The 19116-nt window shown below is 45.0% G+C and overlaps 1 protein-coding gene across 1 annotated transcript in view; it reads right to left on the bottom strand.

Annotated features, from left to right (window-relative positions):
* Positions 1-16083: 16083 nt before the first annotated feature.
* fbn2b (fibrillin 2b) overlaps positions 16084-19116 on the bottom strand; it is a 44118-nt gene continuing 41085 nt past the window's right edge. Inside the window, exons 55-64 of the mRNA XM_068743625.1 lie at positions 18891-19016; positions 18520-18726; positions 18187-18312; positions 17938-18060; positions 17688-17804; positions 17448-17576; positions 17235-17354; positions 16817-17048; positions 16573-16726; positions 16084-16461 (exon numbers count right to left, since the gene is read on the bottom strand). Of these exons, the coding sequence (XP_068599726.1) occupies positions 16084-16461; positions 16573-16726; positions 16817-17048; positions 17235-17354; positions 17448-17576; positions 17688-17804; positions 17938-18060; positions 18187-18312; positions 18520-18726; positions 18891-19016 (1712 nt within the window). The remainder of the gene's footprint in view (positions 16462-16572; positions 16727-16816; positions 17049-17234; positions 17355-17447; positions 17577-17687; positions 17805-17937; positions 18061-18186; positions 18313-18519; positions 18727-18890; positions 19017-19116) is intronic.

The following is a 19116-nucleotide window of genomic DNA, read 5'->3' as shown; positions in this document are numbered from 1 at the left end:
ATGGGGGGGGGGGGGGCATCGGGTCTGTGCTCAACGAGGTTAATGTGCTGCAGGTTCACCCGGAGAAGAGGCGACAACGACGCTCATTACAGAAGAGGAGGCGCTGAACGCCAGAGGGGCCTCCACAACAACACCCTTCAGATCTCATTATCAGGCTTATTGATTGGTCATGGGCACCTGCCTCGCCGCCCACGCCAACAGAGCCAGACACACAATCACTGAGACACAAACAGGAAGGAGCGTGTTATTTTTCTCTTGTATGGACGAGCGTTCTGTATGTACAGACACATTTACGTACAATGCACAGCCACCAGGTTTAACCAGCTTTTAGCCAGCATGTGAGATACGGGCTCTTCAGCTTCCCACACAAGTAGTTGAACAAGCACACATTCCTCATGCATAATGCACTCGCACACACCCACACAAGCCACTCCACGGGGGACGAATACACACACACACACACACTGGAATAAAATACATGGACTCTTTTTTGCCCTCCAATGTGTAGCTGCCACTTTGTGCGAGGAAGAAATTGCTTCAATTCAAATCCGTCCAGTGATAATAGATGTGCGTCCAGCTGAGCTGTCAAAGGGTCGAACACTGCGCTCGCATCATGAGACGAGCCAGGCGTGTGTGTTTTATCTCGTTCAGGAACATTTCCCTCCTGCTCTTTGCTGGCAAGTTTATGCAGACAGAGAAAATATTTATCACAGGATGCAAAAAGTCATCAAATCTTTGGTAGTTTCATCTATTGCTTCGTTCTGGAAAGGTTACGCATGTTTAGATTCCAGGAGGGGGGAAATTTCATTACAAGAAAACAGCCATCTGTTTTGAACGGGGGCATTGAATAAGTTCTTTTTTTTTCTTCTTGGCAAATAGTAGTTCCAGGAAGCGGCTGGCAAAATTCTCTCATTAGTGATGTAACCAGTGTGGAGGATGAGTCCGTGAGGACCGAAAGAACTACAGCAGTAAATCTGATAAAAGCCTCTACGCATGCACATCCCATCTGGCTCCGCTTTCACCCTCCGTTTCTCACCTGACCTGCCATCAAGCCACCTGCCAGAATAAAGCTTGATCCTCATGGAAACTCACATAATAATGAAACCTTTTTAGTAGGGATGCGCTGATATTGATACCAGTATACCTGGTATCACATCCAATACAGGGCCTGTGTACTTAAACAAATAAAATTACTTTTGATAAAAGTGAAAGATTAACTTCTGCGAGGCAGAGGATGATTTTTAGTAATGTGGAAGCATTTTAATGTAAGCGACGCCGATCAGTGGGATATGCTCTGCAAAACTGTCAAGAAGATGTGTGAAAATAGTGCAGGATGTGAAGAGCCAGCAAGAGTTTGAGGAATTTACCAATGCCAGTGTGCGAACAGCTGCAACTATCCCTGCAGCAAACGTGTCCAGGAAGCATGGAGCCATCGTTGTTTGTGGCTAATACCAATTTCATAATCCTCTCAGCATATGAGAATGAGAACATGAGATTCCCAGCCACATCGCAACATCATTCAATATTACCCAAACTGCACGTCCTCCCATGATGCTTTGCATTTCAGACTTCTTCCTCTTCAAAATGGGGAATCAAACTGCATTAGCACAGATTCTATTTTCGACTTCCGCTTCTGATATTTGGGCTAGCAGTGTTACCTCAGTGTCTCATCAGTTGATCTATTTTGACCCACTGCAGACACCATACTGAGTAGGCTGACAACACATTAGTGTTTTTTTTAACATTACATCCATATATATATTTTGTTGTATCAGAAGGTACTTGTACTTTTAATTGTACTATGTCTGAAAAAAAGTTATATTTGCGTATTCTACTTTATATCTCCTTCTTTTTGATTGTTGTTGCCCTAAAGAAGCTGCAATGCCTCCTGGGGTCTAGTGTGAAATGTGTGTTTTAGTTGCCACCAGCTGATCTCCTGTTGTGCTTTTAAAAAACTAACTAACTAAAAAATATCGGAAGTAAAAAAATGCAACATTTTTTTGTTTGTTTGTTTGTGTTTTGCTAACTCTCCAACACTGTCTCCAACAGAGGCCTATTCCACAACACTGACAACGCCTCCACATCCTGATGGGAGCATCTATAGGCTCCTTCACATGTCACCTGAATCCCATGTGATTGAACAGTAGAAACGTTATATGTGAAACCTGTTACAGTTTATTGTGAGTGCCAGCTTAGAGAGATGCATGCTTTTTGTTATTTATTTATTTTCTTATTTCTAGTACGTATTGCAGAAGAAGGATTAAAGTTATCCACGTGGTTCGATTGGTCCTTTAATGGAAGGACTTTTGAGGGAAGCGGCCGAGGAGGATGTGATCAAATTAGCAGCTTTTAAGAGCAAAATTGTTTGGCAGAGAGGAAGAGAGAAGTTTTCAGTCCTATTAATAGTGAGATAGCTCAATCATTGTGCTGTTCTCTTCTCCAGCTGCAAACCTGGTGTAACAGAATCTCCTATAGCAGCACAAGAAATGATTACATAACAGCACTCCATCCATCCATCCGTGAAAGTCATGATCACTACAGCTGGACAGAACAAACTGGGGCAGCCCCCCCCCCCAGCTGTTTACCATGTTTTAACAGGCTTGGTATCCCAAGGAGAAAGTTTCTGATCCAGCTTCTGTTAAGAACCATTAGTGAGTATATGCAAAGTGATATTCTGCACTTGAGCTTTACTTGCAACCAATGTTCCCTCTAATTTTTCATGCGTCTGAGCAAACACAAACTCCCTGAGCAGTCCCTTGGACAACTTTGAGCAACATTAATAATACATTTTATTTTAAACGCACTTTATATTTGAAAGCAAATCTCAAAGTGCACAATAGTATAAAAATAAACAACATACAAACAAGTGATAAAAATCAACAAATAAAACAGATAAAATGAACAAGCAAAGGATGTGTGTTCTGTGGTCCCGAGAGAGTCCTGGATCTCCGTTTACAATGGCGTCTATTAGATGCGTAAAAACATGTGAATCTCATCATTATCCGGAGCAGCCAGTCACCGGACACTCACTGACTCACCGTGGGGAATAGCACGGAATGAATGTTGACGTGTTTATGTTATTTTCAATTTAGGTTGGATTTTATTTTGTCCGCAGCGTAGATTTTCGCTACGCGAAGACCGTATCAGCTGTGCGTAATTACGCACGAGCGCACCTTAGAGGGAACGTTGCTTGCAACCAATGTTCTATCGCAAACTGTACCAAAGGCGTTTTGCCTCCCTCCAGACACCTGACAGACGCCGGGATGCTGCGTAATGATAAGCTACTGAGGGACGCGTCTGTCGTTGTGTTGCGCGCACCTTTGTGATTGGCTGCGCGCGTGGGTGGGCAGCTGTAAGGGCTTGTTCCTTGCCGTGTTCCCCCCCCCCCCCCCAGTCTTGCGTCGTTCAGCAGCAGGAGCAGCAGGAGCAGCAGGAGCAGCGGCAGCAGGAGGAGACCAGCTCATCATAAAGTTTTGGGCTGCAGGAAAACAGGACGTCTTATCAGGTTTGTGCAACGTGCGGGTTAGTATTTGCAACCGCGTCGCTTTTAGTGCCTTTTGAAAGCAGCGCAATAACAGCAAGAGGATTTGCCTCGGCTGCGCTTTTTGGATGACTTGGAGAATTAAATGCATGTCGAGACACGCTTTTAATGAGTCTAATCTAAGTTTAAACCCTCGGTGTTGTGCTGCTGCATCAAAAGCTGGGGCGCAGCAGCCGCGCTATCCTCCCGGAGTCAGCGCACCTGCTGCCAATCAGCGGATCGCAGAGCAGCGGCAGCGCTTGAGCCACTTGGTGCCAGGAAAAGTTCAAGTTTAAATAAACGAACCTCAGCAAACAACTTACTTTCTTTCTTTTTCTCTTTCTTTCTTTTTCTCTTTCTTTCTTTATTTCATTACCCATATAATAAATAAGCAATAATTCCCTTTATTGAAAATGTGTAGCTTCTATGTCATCCTGATTGGTTTGCGTTTAAGGAGGTAATATCATGCACAAATATAGATTACCGGTACCTGACGTGCCCCCCCCAAAAAAACATCTTAAGCAGCTAGAAGCAGGATGCAGATGACATCATGAATTAATGCAGAATGCAGAACTGTCTGGGTAAACATATGATTTTCTGCATAATCTATTTTCAATGTGCTCTTTCAGATTTGTAATTGATGCTAAAGAAAGCGTGCATGAGCGCTGTATATTACACTTTATATGAGATTAACGCCTGTTAGTCACTTTGTAATTTGACCAGGCTCCTGGTGATTGAGGGTAAGGGCAGGCTTTCAGGCCAGGGCTCTGACCTCGGGGCTCTGCAGCAGCCCGAGGATGCAGCACATCTGATTTCTCTCATCCTTGTCAATCTAGCATTACACTGAAAAAGACAATTGTCAGATAATTACGTAACTAAATCATGATATTGTAACTAACATCGTGATCGCAATGAATAATCAGAGTTTTTCATACCTGGAAGATGAGGAGGAAAGGAGGTGTCTTCCTCTTACTGAAACCCAGCGGGAGCTTTTACATTCAATTCTAAAAGCTGAAATGATAAGTAATGGGAATACTAGATAAAGTGAAGGCTACATTTCAGGACAGGCAAGTGGGAGCAGGCTTTTAAACAGTTCTGCAAAAGGCTGGTTGTGTTAAGTTGGTTGACGAATTCCTCTGTCCTCTGTCAAAGTCTCTGAATATGTTGTGGTCTATATATGTGTCTGAACATACTGTGTGTGCAATAAAACAAAATGATGCAAATAATATTTGAATTGCTAAAAAGACTTTGTGATTCCTATAAACACAAATAGATGCATAAACGTTAAAGCATGAGCAGCCAATCTGCATCTACGGCTGGTTTCCTCATGGATATGTAATGAGGGGAAGGAGGATGTAAAAGAACGAAGCATTTGTGAGACCCCTGTCAGGATATTCAGTATGACACAAAGCACATCAGTGAATCAGTCCAGCCGTGTCACTGCCAGTCTGTTATTAGAGCCGCTTATTATAATATAATAAAGTCACTGTAGCATCTATCCTATGCTATGCTTGTGTTACCAAGTTTTAACTTCTTTGTAATGTCCCTAAAAAAATAGCAACGTCACTGATGGTGGCTGATAATGTTCCCCTCACGCTCACATGAACGCCGGCGGTAAGACGCGTAGATAATTTCTGTCTGTCAGTCATCTCTGCTCTTCAACCTTGACAAGTAAGAATGAGGCAAGATGTAGCAGCTTTGAGTTCCTGCAAAGGATCCAGCAAATATTGATTAATCCCTTAATCTATGGCCCTTTAACAACTGACACAGCGCCGGCCGTGTCGGGTCCCTGCTGTGTCTCAACCCTGGGCTGGAGAGCAGATTGTTTTAAGCAGACCAGAAGAGATGCAGATCACTCACTGGAACGGAATCTGCTGACGGACCGGGAAGTAATTCCCTCCTCCCTTCTGTCCTGTATGTGTCCAGGCGTCCCCTTGCTGGTCAGCGTGGCTTTAACAGCCCGCCACCTCTCCCACCCTACAGAAAACCTGCACCTCAGTCGGGTGATATTTGTGAACCTTTGTGATGAACTTTCTCCGGTTTAATCTGAACCCAAGAGTTCCTGGTGACTTCAGTTGTCACTGGAGATCAGAGCTTTCAGCAGCGTCCTGCTGAGTAGCGTTATTCCATCATGACTGTTTGAATCAGCACTTTGCCATCATTGAATATTAAAAGCTCGTCTTTTTCTTAAAGGGTTGGTGGGAGGGGCTAGACCCTGATATTATACTTTCACAATCATGGGCATTGGCCACGCTGTGTTTACGTTCCGAGTGTCTCGGGTCATCTTTCATCGGCATCTTTAGCAAAGTTTCAGATCCTTTTTTCCTTATTTTTTTTTATGCTGACTCAAAGCCCTGTCACCTTGGCTTTAAGTTACTGCTGTGCATGCAGGCCATGTAATATATATGGCCTTCATCGAGGCTGCCGCCGGCTCGGTCCCGATGGACCTGACAGAATGGCTCCCTGATGGACGGAAAGTGCTGTCCTCTGAGTTTAAGAATGCTGACACACACCCCTCGCAGCTCATCTGCGCTGAATCTTTTTTTTTTTTATGTCACCCCCTCCGTATGGATCAGATTGATGCTAGCTGACCCTCTGTGCTCCCCGGGTAGCCACAGACCTCTGCTCGGTCTGAATGCAGACATGAATCATAGGCATTACCGTTCTGCTCTCCACCTCTCTTTCTCTCTCTCTGGCTCCTCTCCTCTTTCGCCTTCTCTTACCTCATCTTTTTTCTGACCCCCCCCCCCCCCCCCCACCAAGCTTTCTGTGGCTTGTCGTACTGTTAGCTATGAGACAGCAGTAGGGAGTCTCTTCAAGTGAAATTATAGGGCTGGCTGTGGCTATGTCAGCTCTTTTACAACATAATTTTATCACCTCTGTATAAAATGTTCTTACTTTTACTTTGTGACTTAGTCACCATCGTCGTCATTCATCCACCCACTTCTGAGTTGTCCCCAGTCCCACACTGTCCTCGGTGTGGTGTGAATATTTCATGCTTGGGATTATATGAAGTAAATATTGGATGCAGGTAGAAATGACAATTATTCACCTTGACTGGTGGGACGGCAGGGAGTTTTGGATTAGAAAAGGGGGGCACATTTAAAAAGGGAAGCAGGTGATGGCAGAGGGATTGATGCAAGTGGTGATCAGGTATGACAGAGTTGTTAACGGTGGTGAACAGGCGAGAGGTGTTTGGTTGAGCTTTTGCTGCCTATAGTGTGTCGTCAGTGAGACGGATGACCGGAAGCCACAAATGTGTTGCTCGGCTCGGCTCCTGAGGTGCTTCATAACAGCAAGAAGAAAATCACATTCAGAATCTACACTTTTATGAATGCATGAAATAAAATTCACAGATCAATACACCTTCAGATTTAGTACAACAAGTCTTTATATGTTATTATTATTAATTGTGACATGAAGGCTTTATTGAACACAGCGCAGCAGAGTTAGTGAAGGTTAGCTGTCATATTCTTAGGCATCATGTGAAGGCCTTCTGAAACGATGCCCTGAAATAATTTTCAATTCTTCCGTTCAAATCATTATAGCTTCTATTTAAACATTTTCAATAGTGAAATACTCAGACACAAACGGCACAAATTTCAAGGAAAAAAAATTCAAAGCCTGTGCAGCTGTTGGTCAACATGCTGTCCATCACTGTCTAACCTAAAATGCACATGGATGTGAATGCATGAAAGGAACTCTGTAACATGCTGCTTGTTCCAGCACGTTGTGCTCTGTTGGTGCCTTTTATTTTTTGAAGGTCAGGTTTTTTATTGTACGTCCGTTTTGTTAAAGCTGATTCTAATTCTCCATCAATGAGATGAAATGATAGAAACTGAGATACAGAAAGGTCGATGGATAAAACACACCTGGGTGGGTGTAAAGGACGGCACGGTGCCACACACAGCCTGCCACCTGGTCTCTGAGTGTTCTGTCCCAATATACTACTGAGCAAAGCTAACTGTTATAGCTGTAATAGTGCAGCTCATCCAAACCAGTTCTCCCACTGAGATGCAGAGACACACCCAGGAGAGGGGACGGAACAGATTTGACATTAAATGGATTAAATCCTCCTCATTCCCGGTGCCTGTAGTTCTGCTCCGGGGATAATGTGTGACGAGCAGCAGATGACCCTACCAGAGGAAACTTCATGCTGAGCAGCGGCATCTGACTAATTGTGTTTTGCTAAAACGGAGAACTTGTCTTCCTCCTAATGAATACTAAGGTGAAATGTCTAATATTTGGAGTATTGCTGGAAAAGCAACATTAAAACCTCTAAACATGCTGACACAGCTGGGCTGGTGATGAAATGATAGCTTGCGGGCAGCTTGGAAGATGGAATTGCTCGACCATGTTCAGAATCAGAGGGCTTGTTTTCCCCTTTGCTCCTTCATCAGTGTACGCCTCAATGTGTCTTCCTCTCAATAGCTCCATCCCTTGTTCATTATTTCCTAGTTCACTACAGTGAAAGTTTTGTCTCCTGTCCCTGTGTACAGTTCGAGGTCATTTTTTCTCTGTACAAGTACTTGTTGGTAAGTTTCATACTTCAAACTGATGAGGAGTGAGTGGTGGAAAAGTACACCTCATGGATTTCAAAAGGAACCATTGTTTGTCCACAAATCATCTTGGGTAGTTTGAAAACAGCCTCCATGAACTGTAACGTGCTTCGTGTTGTGGTGCAGAGCGAAGCCTTGTGGATGGATGAAGGTCATAAGAGTTCCTTGGGATGATGAGCAGATACGTTGATCCTGCTTCACGGTTATTAGCTGTCGTCAACCAGGGTGTGTGTGTGTTCTGTCGTTGTTCCCAAAGCTGCATGATGCTGATGTAGATGCATCGTTTGTGAGCATTCGCCATCCTGATGGTGTCGGGACTGCTTTTTGGATTGCTCCAGCGTGCTGAGATACAGCTGTGGCATTCCTGCATATGCCATTTTCTTCCCAGTCACCCTTCCTTTTTATAAGAGTCAGTTAGTTTAATAAAGGTGTCATTTAGGATTAGCTGGATAAAAAATGCATTGTTGCTATTTCCCTAAAAAGAAAAGGTGTTTGTCGCCTCAAAACGACGCACAAAAACTAGTCATGTTTGCCAAAACCGACATCGTCAGAATTATCTCAAAACATGCCCTTCATATTGGATACACGGCGTTGTGTTCCTCTGCAATACAGATTGTTTTTTTCTCAAACCAAGTGCCGTGAGTTGTAAGTTCAGTCTTCATGCATTTCTGGCAGGTTGGAGGTTGCTGCAGAATATTTGGGCTTGGCTTGACTTCGCTGTCAGGGCAGAGTGTAGGAACAACTCGGGGTCAGGGACAGAAAATCAAATGAGGAGATTCGTGTTGTGCCATTTACTCTTCCTTGTCCGTTGTAGTATGTTGGTCCGAGGAGATTCTGTCACGCACAGAATCGAAGTGAAACATGCTAAAGCTTAGAAATTGTTGAACGGTGGAAGCGTAAAAGGACCGAGTGTTTTAATCTGGCTTGTTTATGTGCTATCATAAAGGCTATTACTTGGATCCATAATCGGAGCGATCGAACAGAAGAACCCACATCTGTGCAGTAACACATCAAGTGCACTGTTATCTCTGCGATGTTTCTGCCTCTCGCAGCCATGCTTCTCATTTACATGTTCGCTAAATGAAGGGACGCTCCCTCCCCTCTCTCCTCCGTAGTAGATTTACGCCGTGCTGTTGCACAAAACCAATCAGGAGACTGATGGCTCGCTGTGTTAATTGTGGATGATTTATGTACCAAGGACTTTCAACGGAAACAAGACCGCAAGGGCTTTTTTGAAATGCTCCTCTTAGACAGGATGTTTGACTTTATTTGTACTGTAATACATGCTACTGTGTGACTGTACTTGTACTCTAACATTCTATCTAATAAATATATTCATCATCATCATCGTGTCCGAATCTTAATCTCCATTACTGTGAGAGTGTCTGCAGCCTGCCGGCGCTGTAGAGGAGCTTGCTGAAAGAAATGACATCACATGCATTTTGTCAAATGACAAAAAAACAAAAAAACTAAAAAGACCTGCTTTGTGTGAGTCTCCTCCTTCACAACACACATTTAAAAAAATGGCTATAAGCGAGGCATGTAGGGTGAAGTCGGTATTGGGAGGTTATTTGCTCAAGGTGGCCCAGTCTGCATCATCCTCATTAGTTACAGACACACAACATGCTTCATCTCCTTGAGGTGACGGTTGAAATCAAAAACAGCAAGGCGAATGTGAAATGTAGTTTGTGTTCCTCTGAGTGTTTCTTTTGTAAACTGACGCTGAAGGGGGGGGGGGATTCCCGTTTCAGCTCATGCAAGTCTTGCAGATCCCTTTTGCCTTTTCTCCAGGTCTACTTTATCTTCATAAGCAGCAAATTGGAAAGAGTTAATTCAATTCCCAGCAGGCTGCGGCTGAGACCGGGGAACATTTACCATCTCCTTCTTCTTTCTTTTGCTCTGCCACTTGGCATTTCTCTCGCTCTCTTATTTCTAAAGTCACACACACACACACACACACACACCAGGTCTAATTGTTCATGCACACGTGGGTGTTTTTATTCACAGTTTGGGTACCACCTTGCAGGAGCGCCATTCTGCTGCCAGCCAGAGAGCGCTGCTCCTGCTGAGACTCTGACTGATGAAGCGGCAGATAGGAAACCTTTACGAACCAGCGGCAGAAAGAGAGAAATAGTTTATGGAAGAGGCTTCGGCACACTGACTATAGTCAACACAGTTCGTGCCAGCAAACCGCTCTCGGCTGTGCTGCTGCCGCCCCTCTGCCACAGGACCGCGAGCATCCTCGATCATTCTACATGATCAATGTATCAATGCATGATGAAACAGCCTTTTGTTTTTTGTCTGATCTTTTTTCCAACCATGTCTCTTGTCCCTCTGCGTCCTGATTCGTGACCACCCTCCTCCACACGCAATGAAATATCAGCTACAGACTGCAGAGTGGTTTTTCAACTGTATTTTATTATTAACATTTATTTAAAATACCACATGGTCAGCTAGAGCCCAGGGCCCAATTAGCTTTTGGAAATCCAATCCATGTAAAGTGCAGCATCTCCCCGTGGAAAGTTCCCCCACAATTCACACTGAGTCACGTGAAACTGATTATAACGTAATTCTGTTTTCAACATATCGGCGATTTTGGTGAGACGACAACTGATGTCAGGACAAAAGTCAAATGTACAAACCAGGTGATCATAACACTTTCAGTCATTCCTGTCTCCCTCCCTCCGTGTTTTCACAGCGTGGGGTAGGGTTCCATTTTTAAAGTAGCAGATCACTTTCAGGCAGAAGAGGAAACCCTTAGTGTGGCCTCCCTTTATGTTTCCAGCTTTGAGCCAGTTGATGGCAAGACACACACACACACTGCGGATCTCTTTATCAGATTTGTCTAAGCAAATAGCGCAGCCCCCCCCCCCCCCTCTATTCAGACTGATAAGTGGATAAACACAGCTGGGTGTCACATTTCCACATTGATTGTAAATGTCCCTTATAGGAGACGTGATTTTAGATTATTGATGAGGCACCAAAGCGCTTTGTCCATCGTGTGAACAAATGATCCTCTAACACTTTGGGGTGATGTAATGCAGCATTAGTGTTTTTAATCACGCACCCGTTTCCTCTAATGCGGTCACGATGACACGATCATCAACTTGGCGATTGTGCCATTCGAGGGGATCCAGTGTTCTCCACAGACGCCTCCTGTTCCTGTCGCTGTTAGTTATTGAGCGGAGGGTCGTAATAATCACGCCGTCTGATGAAGCGAGGAAGGGATAATTGAATCTGCTCATTATGCTCCTCATTAGGAACAATCAGTGCTAATGCTAAAGTAATGTGATGCTTCATTTTAAGCAGCTTCACTGTGTTGACTTTACGTTTTGTGGATTAGCAGCTGTCATTGAAATCATCATTTCCATGTTTTTCCAACCAGTTGCCTCTTATTCTTGCAGGTGGCCAGTTCACAGGAGCAGCTGTTCCCCTCTGCAGCCTGACACCGTGCCCGGCGATGACAGCCCGGCGCTCTTCTGCTGAAGACGGCTTAAACCGATTCTGTTAGACTGCTGGACTTGATGAACAGGTCTTCAGCATACACGAGACTAGAAGGTGATCCATACCGCTTGAATAGTATGTCGTCTGTCTGTCACCTTGACTGACCCAGATTTCACTGAACAAACTCGTGCAGAAGAAGATGATGGTGCGAATAATTCAGAAGCCAGACTGCACACACCCTTCCCTCCTCTGACCTGGACTTTGTTCTGCAGTTCTACTACTTGTTCTTTTAACATATGCAGGCTGAATGCTCTTCCTCTAACAAGCTGCGTTTATTAAACAGTCTAATCAAACTCCTAACCTCTGATCTGGCCTTTCCCACCACGGCACTCCTCATGAACACCTTCCCTTCCTTCTCCACACCTCCTCCGGACACACAAACCATCCAGTCAGTGTGTAAGCCCTGCTTTCGGGCTCCGTGGAGGATGAACGATGTGCCCACCCTTGACTACGATTTGCTGCTGTCGCCGGCCAGTGGTTTGCTCCCTGGCGGCCCTGGCGGTGTCAGCAGCGGCCCCCCTTTGGCTCTGGGTGGGGTGGACAATGAACAGCGCACAGCCTTTGCTTTCGTAGGTCTCCTTATGCTCTTCCTGGTCTTCCTGCTGGTCAGGTGCTTCAGGATCCTGCTGGACCCCTACAGCCGCATGCCTGCATCATCCTGGACTGACCACAAGGAGGGGTTGGAGAGGGGCCAGTTTGATTATGCACTGGTGTAGTGCAATATGCACATAGACACAGTCTTTATAAGTATATAGGCTAATTTTGATGTGGGAATGTCCTGTATCAATGCATAATATTGCCAATGCACTCCAAGAAGGCCGTTTACCTAATGTTGAACTATTCCTTGTGTGTCACTGTATTGCAGCCTTGTACTGGCGTGACTGTGTGGTTGCAGGATGCTTCGTAACCTTAATAAGTCTTGTTAAATAACAAACAAGCAGAGAACCGGAATCCCTGCAAGCGAAACACTCACCTGATCCCAGGTTTTAGAGCAAGAAGGACAGGAATAATGAGCTGCACAGCTGCCTTAACCCAACCTTCTCTACTAGCCCAACATGCTACCACGTCACAACACTTTAGGGCTAGCTCTTCAAACTTTACCACCAGGATTTTTGGGAAGGCCACATTCACTGAATATAGTTTCTAATCCTAAAGCCACGTTTTTATGCATAGGTGGAAGTTGAATGCGATGCAAAGGACAGGGTGAAGTGGAGAACATTGATTCGCTGTGGCGACCCCTCAAGTCGGAAGTACAGTGGTAGTAGGTGGGAGTTGAATGGTATTCACTCACAAGCAGATACCCCTTTAAAGAACGCTCATGTCCATTGCAAAGCATCCGGGTGCTGATCGACGAGCACAAATCCTCTCCTCTCCTGTAATTGTGGGACCTGATCCTGAAGCGGATCCATATTTTAATTTGCTTTTTGTGGCACCTCCATCAGATTTACACCAGTGTATGATTTGTGTTACTGTATCTAGAACTGAAAAGCCATATTGAAGCTCTATAAATTCTTATTACTGCAAATTTTGTGTCCTTTGCTTTAGTCAGCCTGCCAAATGTGGAGATGAAGCAACAGCAACCTTTAGGCAAAAGAAAGCTTTATTTTTCTATTCCTGACTCAAGTTTTGGAGTCTTCTTTTTTGCTATCTTTCCGCCTTCTTCCTCTTTCCATATCAAACTAGACTGTGGATTTTTGAAGTAGTCATTCTGCTACGCCTTAGAGGGCAAAACAGGTAGCTTTGCTTTCGTGTGTTTTCTAATTGCATATTTTTGTGACTATCTGCTTTGTTTTTAATACACCGGATTGAATCAGTGAAAAAAACGAAATGAAAAATTCTCTTCAAATCCTCTTCTGAAAGTTGGACTGTGTGGAAAGTCCATTGTTTGTGCTCGAAATTAAATAAAAATTATTCCTTATCTGTCAACTTGTGCCACTTTTGTTCACCGTGGAGATGCAAACAGAAGAGACGGCAAAACTCAGGATACAGTATTTAAAAATATAACCCACAATACTTTATTGCCATTAATGTCACTGAATGAAAGTTTACAATATTACATGAATGATTTAAACAGACTGTCATTTGGTGTCATAAATCTTTGTTTTTTTTTTGTCTTCGCACAAAGACGATGATTATTCAAGAAATTAAACGGTGTCCCGTGATGGCCGATTGTTTTCCTGATCCTCGGCTAGTAGACTGGTTTGGACCGGATGATTGTCATCTCAGCTCTGAGCTGAACTCTGGTCAGGCTAACAGTGAACATTTCCACAAACAGGCTCCTTAGTTTCTAGTATAAAGCAATTATTTCAATGCAAGCAGATAATGATGACAAAACTGTTTCAAGTTTGACATGGAAGCTGAGATACAGTAAGAACACACAACACACTGCCTTTTTTTTTTAAACATAGTGGCAAACGGAAAAAAAATAAAAGTTACAAACTGACATTAAAGGTATAAAATATACAAGGGTTCCCCCGGTTAGAGAAATGGTTATGTATCATAAACATTGCCGTCGTTCAGCAACCTTGACCATTAAGAGATAAAGATTATTGTTCAGCACCATAGATACCAGCTGGAGGTCAAGTTTGGGTTGATCTGCAGAGGACTGTACAGACAGTGTAAGCGTGTGTGGAATAGACGACAGTTCTGATTTACTGTTAATAATGGCTGATCTGATTTACACTGTATCGTTTTCTCGTCAACCAAAGATATTCAACAGAACAAAAAGCCTTCAATCTTGGTTTTACCGAGAGTACTTGCTTTGGGTAGAAAAAAAGAAAAACATCCACATTTCACGTAAAAATATACAATTACATTTCCAAGAAGCGAGTTTGGTAATATTGGTTTTTCAGCACTGAGACGAAAGACAGACATACACAACAATAGATCCCAGGAAAAATGTTACTTTTGCAATTCAGATTCAAGACTGCACTTTCTGTGCACAGCGAACGAGATGGTATTATCTAGCACCTTTTTCCTCGAGAGAAAAAAAAAGAGAATTGAAGATGACCTGTCAGATAATTGATTTTTTTTTTCTGTGCAAATGTTTGTGTTCACCTGTGTGTGCCCTAAATAATGTTTAGTTACAGCTTAGGTAATATGAACATGTCATGTACGTTTGAGGCTGTTCGTTTATTCAGCCCCGTTTGTGCTGGAAATGAGACTCGGACCTCAGACATCAAGCTCACGGTCAAGTAAAAGAAGCTCCAGCTCCCACCACTGGCTGTCAGCCACGCCTCTATTCTCCTAAATCATTTATGTTCAGGAGTAAATATGACAACGCATATGATGCGACAAAGCTCGGACAGCCAACGATGGAAACAGACTTTGGACTTTAGCTGTAAAAAGCTGGATTTCAGGTCCAGAAATCAGTGCACCTGAAGTCTTAATCCCTACAAGGACAAATACAAACAGGAGCATTATCTATCTTCTGTGACGTCTACCGGCTACTAACGGTTGTGTTCCCTGCTCTGGTTGGATGCCGAGCGACGATAGCACCCTCTTTTGTTTGAAAGTCTGCATCACAGCATGGTTTCAATACTCGGTGAGAAGCATTGAGGTAACCAAACACGACAGCACACACACACACAAACACACTAATCCCTGCTTGCTGCTGCCCAGAGATGGGACAAAAGTCAGTCACCTCAGAGCAGAACACAGTTTGCTGTCTTCTCCTCTGAAACTGGTTGGCATCCAGATATAAAAGAGACCTCTATGGACGAAAGAACCTGAAATGCTGTGTAAAGGTCGCAGTCCTTCGTGTTAACATTAATCAAACAGCACAAATACATTAATTGACATGCTACAATACTGAGGGGCGGATGTAATAAAGCCTGTTGCCGTGTTGTGATTTTTTAATGTAATTTTTTTTTAAAACCAAGATTACAGAGAGTTAAGAAAATTCTCGGACCACCATGATGGTGCCAAACCCCTTATACTTAAGATTTATCACTTCTGAATGACAGTAAACAAAAAAGTATGACTTTTGATTCCCAATGAGATGAAATAGTAACACGTATGTGGCATAAACAGATTCGGCCTCTCTCAGTACTTAATTTCATTAAAAAAAAAATGCCTCTTTTGTGTAATTTCTCACTTTGCTTGATTTGTTTTTACAAAAGTGCTTCATGGACTTCACGGACCTTCTGCTGCCACTGCTTCTTTACTAAGGGACTGTGGTTCAAGCACGAGCGTACCTCTCTGCCCCCCCCCCCCCCCCCCTCCATTAGCTCTCTGAGTGGAGAATGAGTGCTGAGTCAGGTACGAGTGGAGGGGCACGAGATGAAACATGATCATATAATAACATAAACATTAACAAGTGGTGGTAGAATTGGGCTGCTTGACTCAGTCTTTCATAGCCCTTGATGACCCCCACCCCTGTTGGTGGAGACGTTCCTGCAGAGGGGAGTTGGAGGGGAGACATAGTGGACAAAAGGGCATGTTAAAAACTCAAAGGCTGTAGGAATGAGTCCCGGACAGGATTGCTATCACACGCTGAGCTCAGTGCAAGTGGATGTTGAGCTTGATGCGCAGGGCGTCTCCCACTTCCCCTTGTAGGTAGTCACTGTCGTGCTGCTGCTCCAGCTGGTGCAGTCTCCGGGGCCCAAAGAGCCGCAGGCTGGCAATCTCCAGCCGGTAGGATCCGGGGAGAGGCGGCCTCTTGCCGAGTCGGAGCACGCTTTTTCCATCACGGCGCTCCATCAGGCGGAAGTGTTCGTTCACGTTGCCGTGAGTAATGACATAACGTACGTGGTTCTCCAAGGGCTGCAGGGCAGGCAGAAGCTCGAGAAGAGACTCCTTATTGAGCAGCGAGGACAAAGACAGGTTCATGGGGATGGAGTCTTGGACGTCCATGCTGGCCATACTCACTGCTGAATCCTAGAGCGAGGATGAGGACAGAGGAAAGGAGGTGAAACTCTGTCCTTTGATCTAAAGTGACCCAGACCTGACCTGACGACTAACACTGAAACGGCTTTTCACCACAAATACCTTGCTTATCTCATTTTCATCCGCATGGCGCTTGTGTCGTCCGTTCTGTGCTCCGCCGTTGATCTTACACTCGTAGCAGGCCTCAGGAGACAGACTGTCGTCCTCATCGCCCTCTGCAAACTGGCCTGGGAATCCTGAACCTGACAGACAGTGGCTGGATGGAAACAAGAGGAACGTTTAGTAGAATGTGCAATGACACCAACTTCCCGTGGAGAAAACCTAAATGCTCGTCCAATCTTCTCACCCCTGTCCAGCTCTGTAGAAGCCTCCAGGACAGCCACACAGGTAGCCCCCGTCAGTGTTGGAGCAGCCGTAGATGCAGGGGTTACCGCCTGCGTTACATTCATTTACGTCTTGGCAGCCACCGGCGCCCTGCTCGTAGTCAAAGCCAGAGGGACACACACACTTGAAGCTACCCAGGGTGTTGTAGCATGAGGCAGAGCCACACATTGAACCTCCCTGGCATTCATTTTCATCTGCAGAGGAAAGAGAACGCAGGGATATAGAACACTTAAAAAGATTGAATGAATATATTGTTTCCATACCCTAAAAAAAAGACATTAGCCCCTTATTTCATACTTCTTTAATTCAATATGAACAAATGTCAATGTCAAACTGATTTGGAAACCGAGGTGTGACCTCAATGACCCCACTAAACTCACCCACGCACTGGTTCCACTGGTAGTGCTGCACGTATCCGTGGGGACAGCCACAGCGGAAGCCCCCCAGCATGTTCTGGCAGCCGTGCTGACAGCGGTGGTTGCTGCCGCACTCATCCACATCTAGGGAAAAAGCTCAATTTCAATTTCCCATCTTAGTGTTGACACGGATACAAGTCGCCGTCTGGACCTTCCTCCCTAGACTCCATCTCGCACCTTCACACTCGATGCCTGTGCTGTCCAATGAGAAGCCTTTGGAGCATTCACAGTTGAAGCTGCCCGGCGTGTTGACGCAAGCGGCCCGGGAACCACACCCACTGCTTTGAGCGCTACACTCATTGTTGTCTGCAAAAGTTAGCGAGAAACAGATGATCAGATTAGGCTTTCTTGTTCTTCCATAAGAAATAAACCCATTCAGCGCTGGATGGACAACCGGATCTTCTCCTGTCTTCTCACCGACACAGGCGGTCTGGTGCTGGGTGAATCCAGGCGGACACTTGCAGGTGAAGCCTCCGATGGTGTTGGCGCACAGGAACTGACAGTTGTGCTGCTTCGTTGAGCACTCGTCCAAATCTTAGGAGGAAAGCGCAACGCATTTAATGGCAACGGACGAGGCCGACGCATCCTCGTCTCACCGTTAGACAGCGCGCAATGGTTTCCTGTGATGTTATGAACAGCACATTGATAAACAGATGAGCTCAGTCACCTTTGCAGGTCTTTCCATCTGGCTGTAGGGTGTATCCTCTGGGGCAAGAGCAGAGATAGCTGCCCTCTGTGTTCTTACACAGGAAGTTACAGGGCTTCGGGGACAGAGCACATTCATCCAGATCTGAAACACGAAGACAGTGAATGCCGACAATATGGACTCAAACACAATGTTGTTGATGAAAGTCAGAGATTTTGTAGCAATATTCATTCTCTATCTCGGTCTATCCAGAACAGAGGTCACCCGTACCGAGGCAGGAGGTCGCGGTGAAGTCAGTCTTGTAGCCCACGTTGCAGTGGCAGCGGAAGGATCCGATAGTGTTGATGCACTGACCGTTACGGCACAGATCTGGCATCACCTGGCACTCGTTGATGTCTGATGGATGGATGGGAGAGAGAGAACTTTGGGAACTTCTTCATGACAGTGTGAGCTCTAGTTCTCGTCGCTGTACGTAACTCAATGCACCTACACTTACTTGACTTCCTAATATAATTAAAAAAAAACTGTTTTCAAAGAATTTCCTGATTAAATTGACTAAAAGTAAAGTAAAATAAATGATTTTATGAATACTGCACTCCTCACCTCGACCGTCTGTGGTGTAGCCCGGTCCAAGCGGACACATCCTCTTGTACTGCAGGGTGCCGGGCAGCGGGCAGAGCTCACACTGGGAGCCCCATCCTCGGCCCGTGTTGCAGCAGCATTCAGACTTGGTTACGCTGCTCCTGCTGGTGGATGACTGCTGACACATCGTCTGCAGAACCTCCGTGTAGCAGTAGCCCTTTCGGTTGTCTGGAATAAAACACAAACGATAGGAAGAAAGAGGGGGGGCGATCATATTTAGAAATAGAAGCAAAAAATAGAAGTAGGCCCTTTTGGTCGATAAAGCAGAAAGCAATTCATCATCTGAATATAAAGGTGAGTGACGACATGTTCATCTGCAGCGGCAAACTCACCGATACATTCGGTTCCAGTGGAGCTTGGCTCAAAGCCGTCGTTGCATTCACAGCGGTAGCTTCCCACAGTATTGACGCAGCGCCCGTTCTTGCAGATGCCAGGCTTGGCGCGACACTCGTTCAGGTCTGGCGGCAGCGTGCAGAGAAGAGGATGAAAGGACGAAGAGAGCGAGGAGGTAGGCATGTCCACAAACAACAGGAGATATTTGGTGCAGACTGAGGTGAA

This window comes from Brachionichthys hirsutus, chromosome 9 (assembly GCF_040956055.1).
Source record: "Brachionichthys hirsutus isolate HB-005 chromosome 9, CSIRO-AGI_Bhir_v1, whole genome shotgun sequence".
NCBI classification, from domain to species: Eukaryota; Metazoa; Chordata; class Actinopteri; order Lophiiformes; family Brachionichthyidae; genus Brachionichthys; species Brachionichthys hirsutus.
The sequence above is the reverse complement of the archived record's forward strand: the minus strand, read 5'-3'. Positions and strand labels throughout refer to the sequence as shown.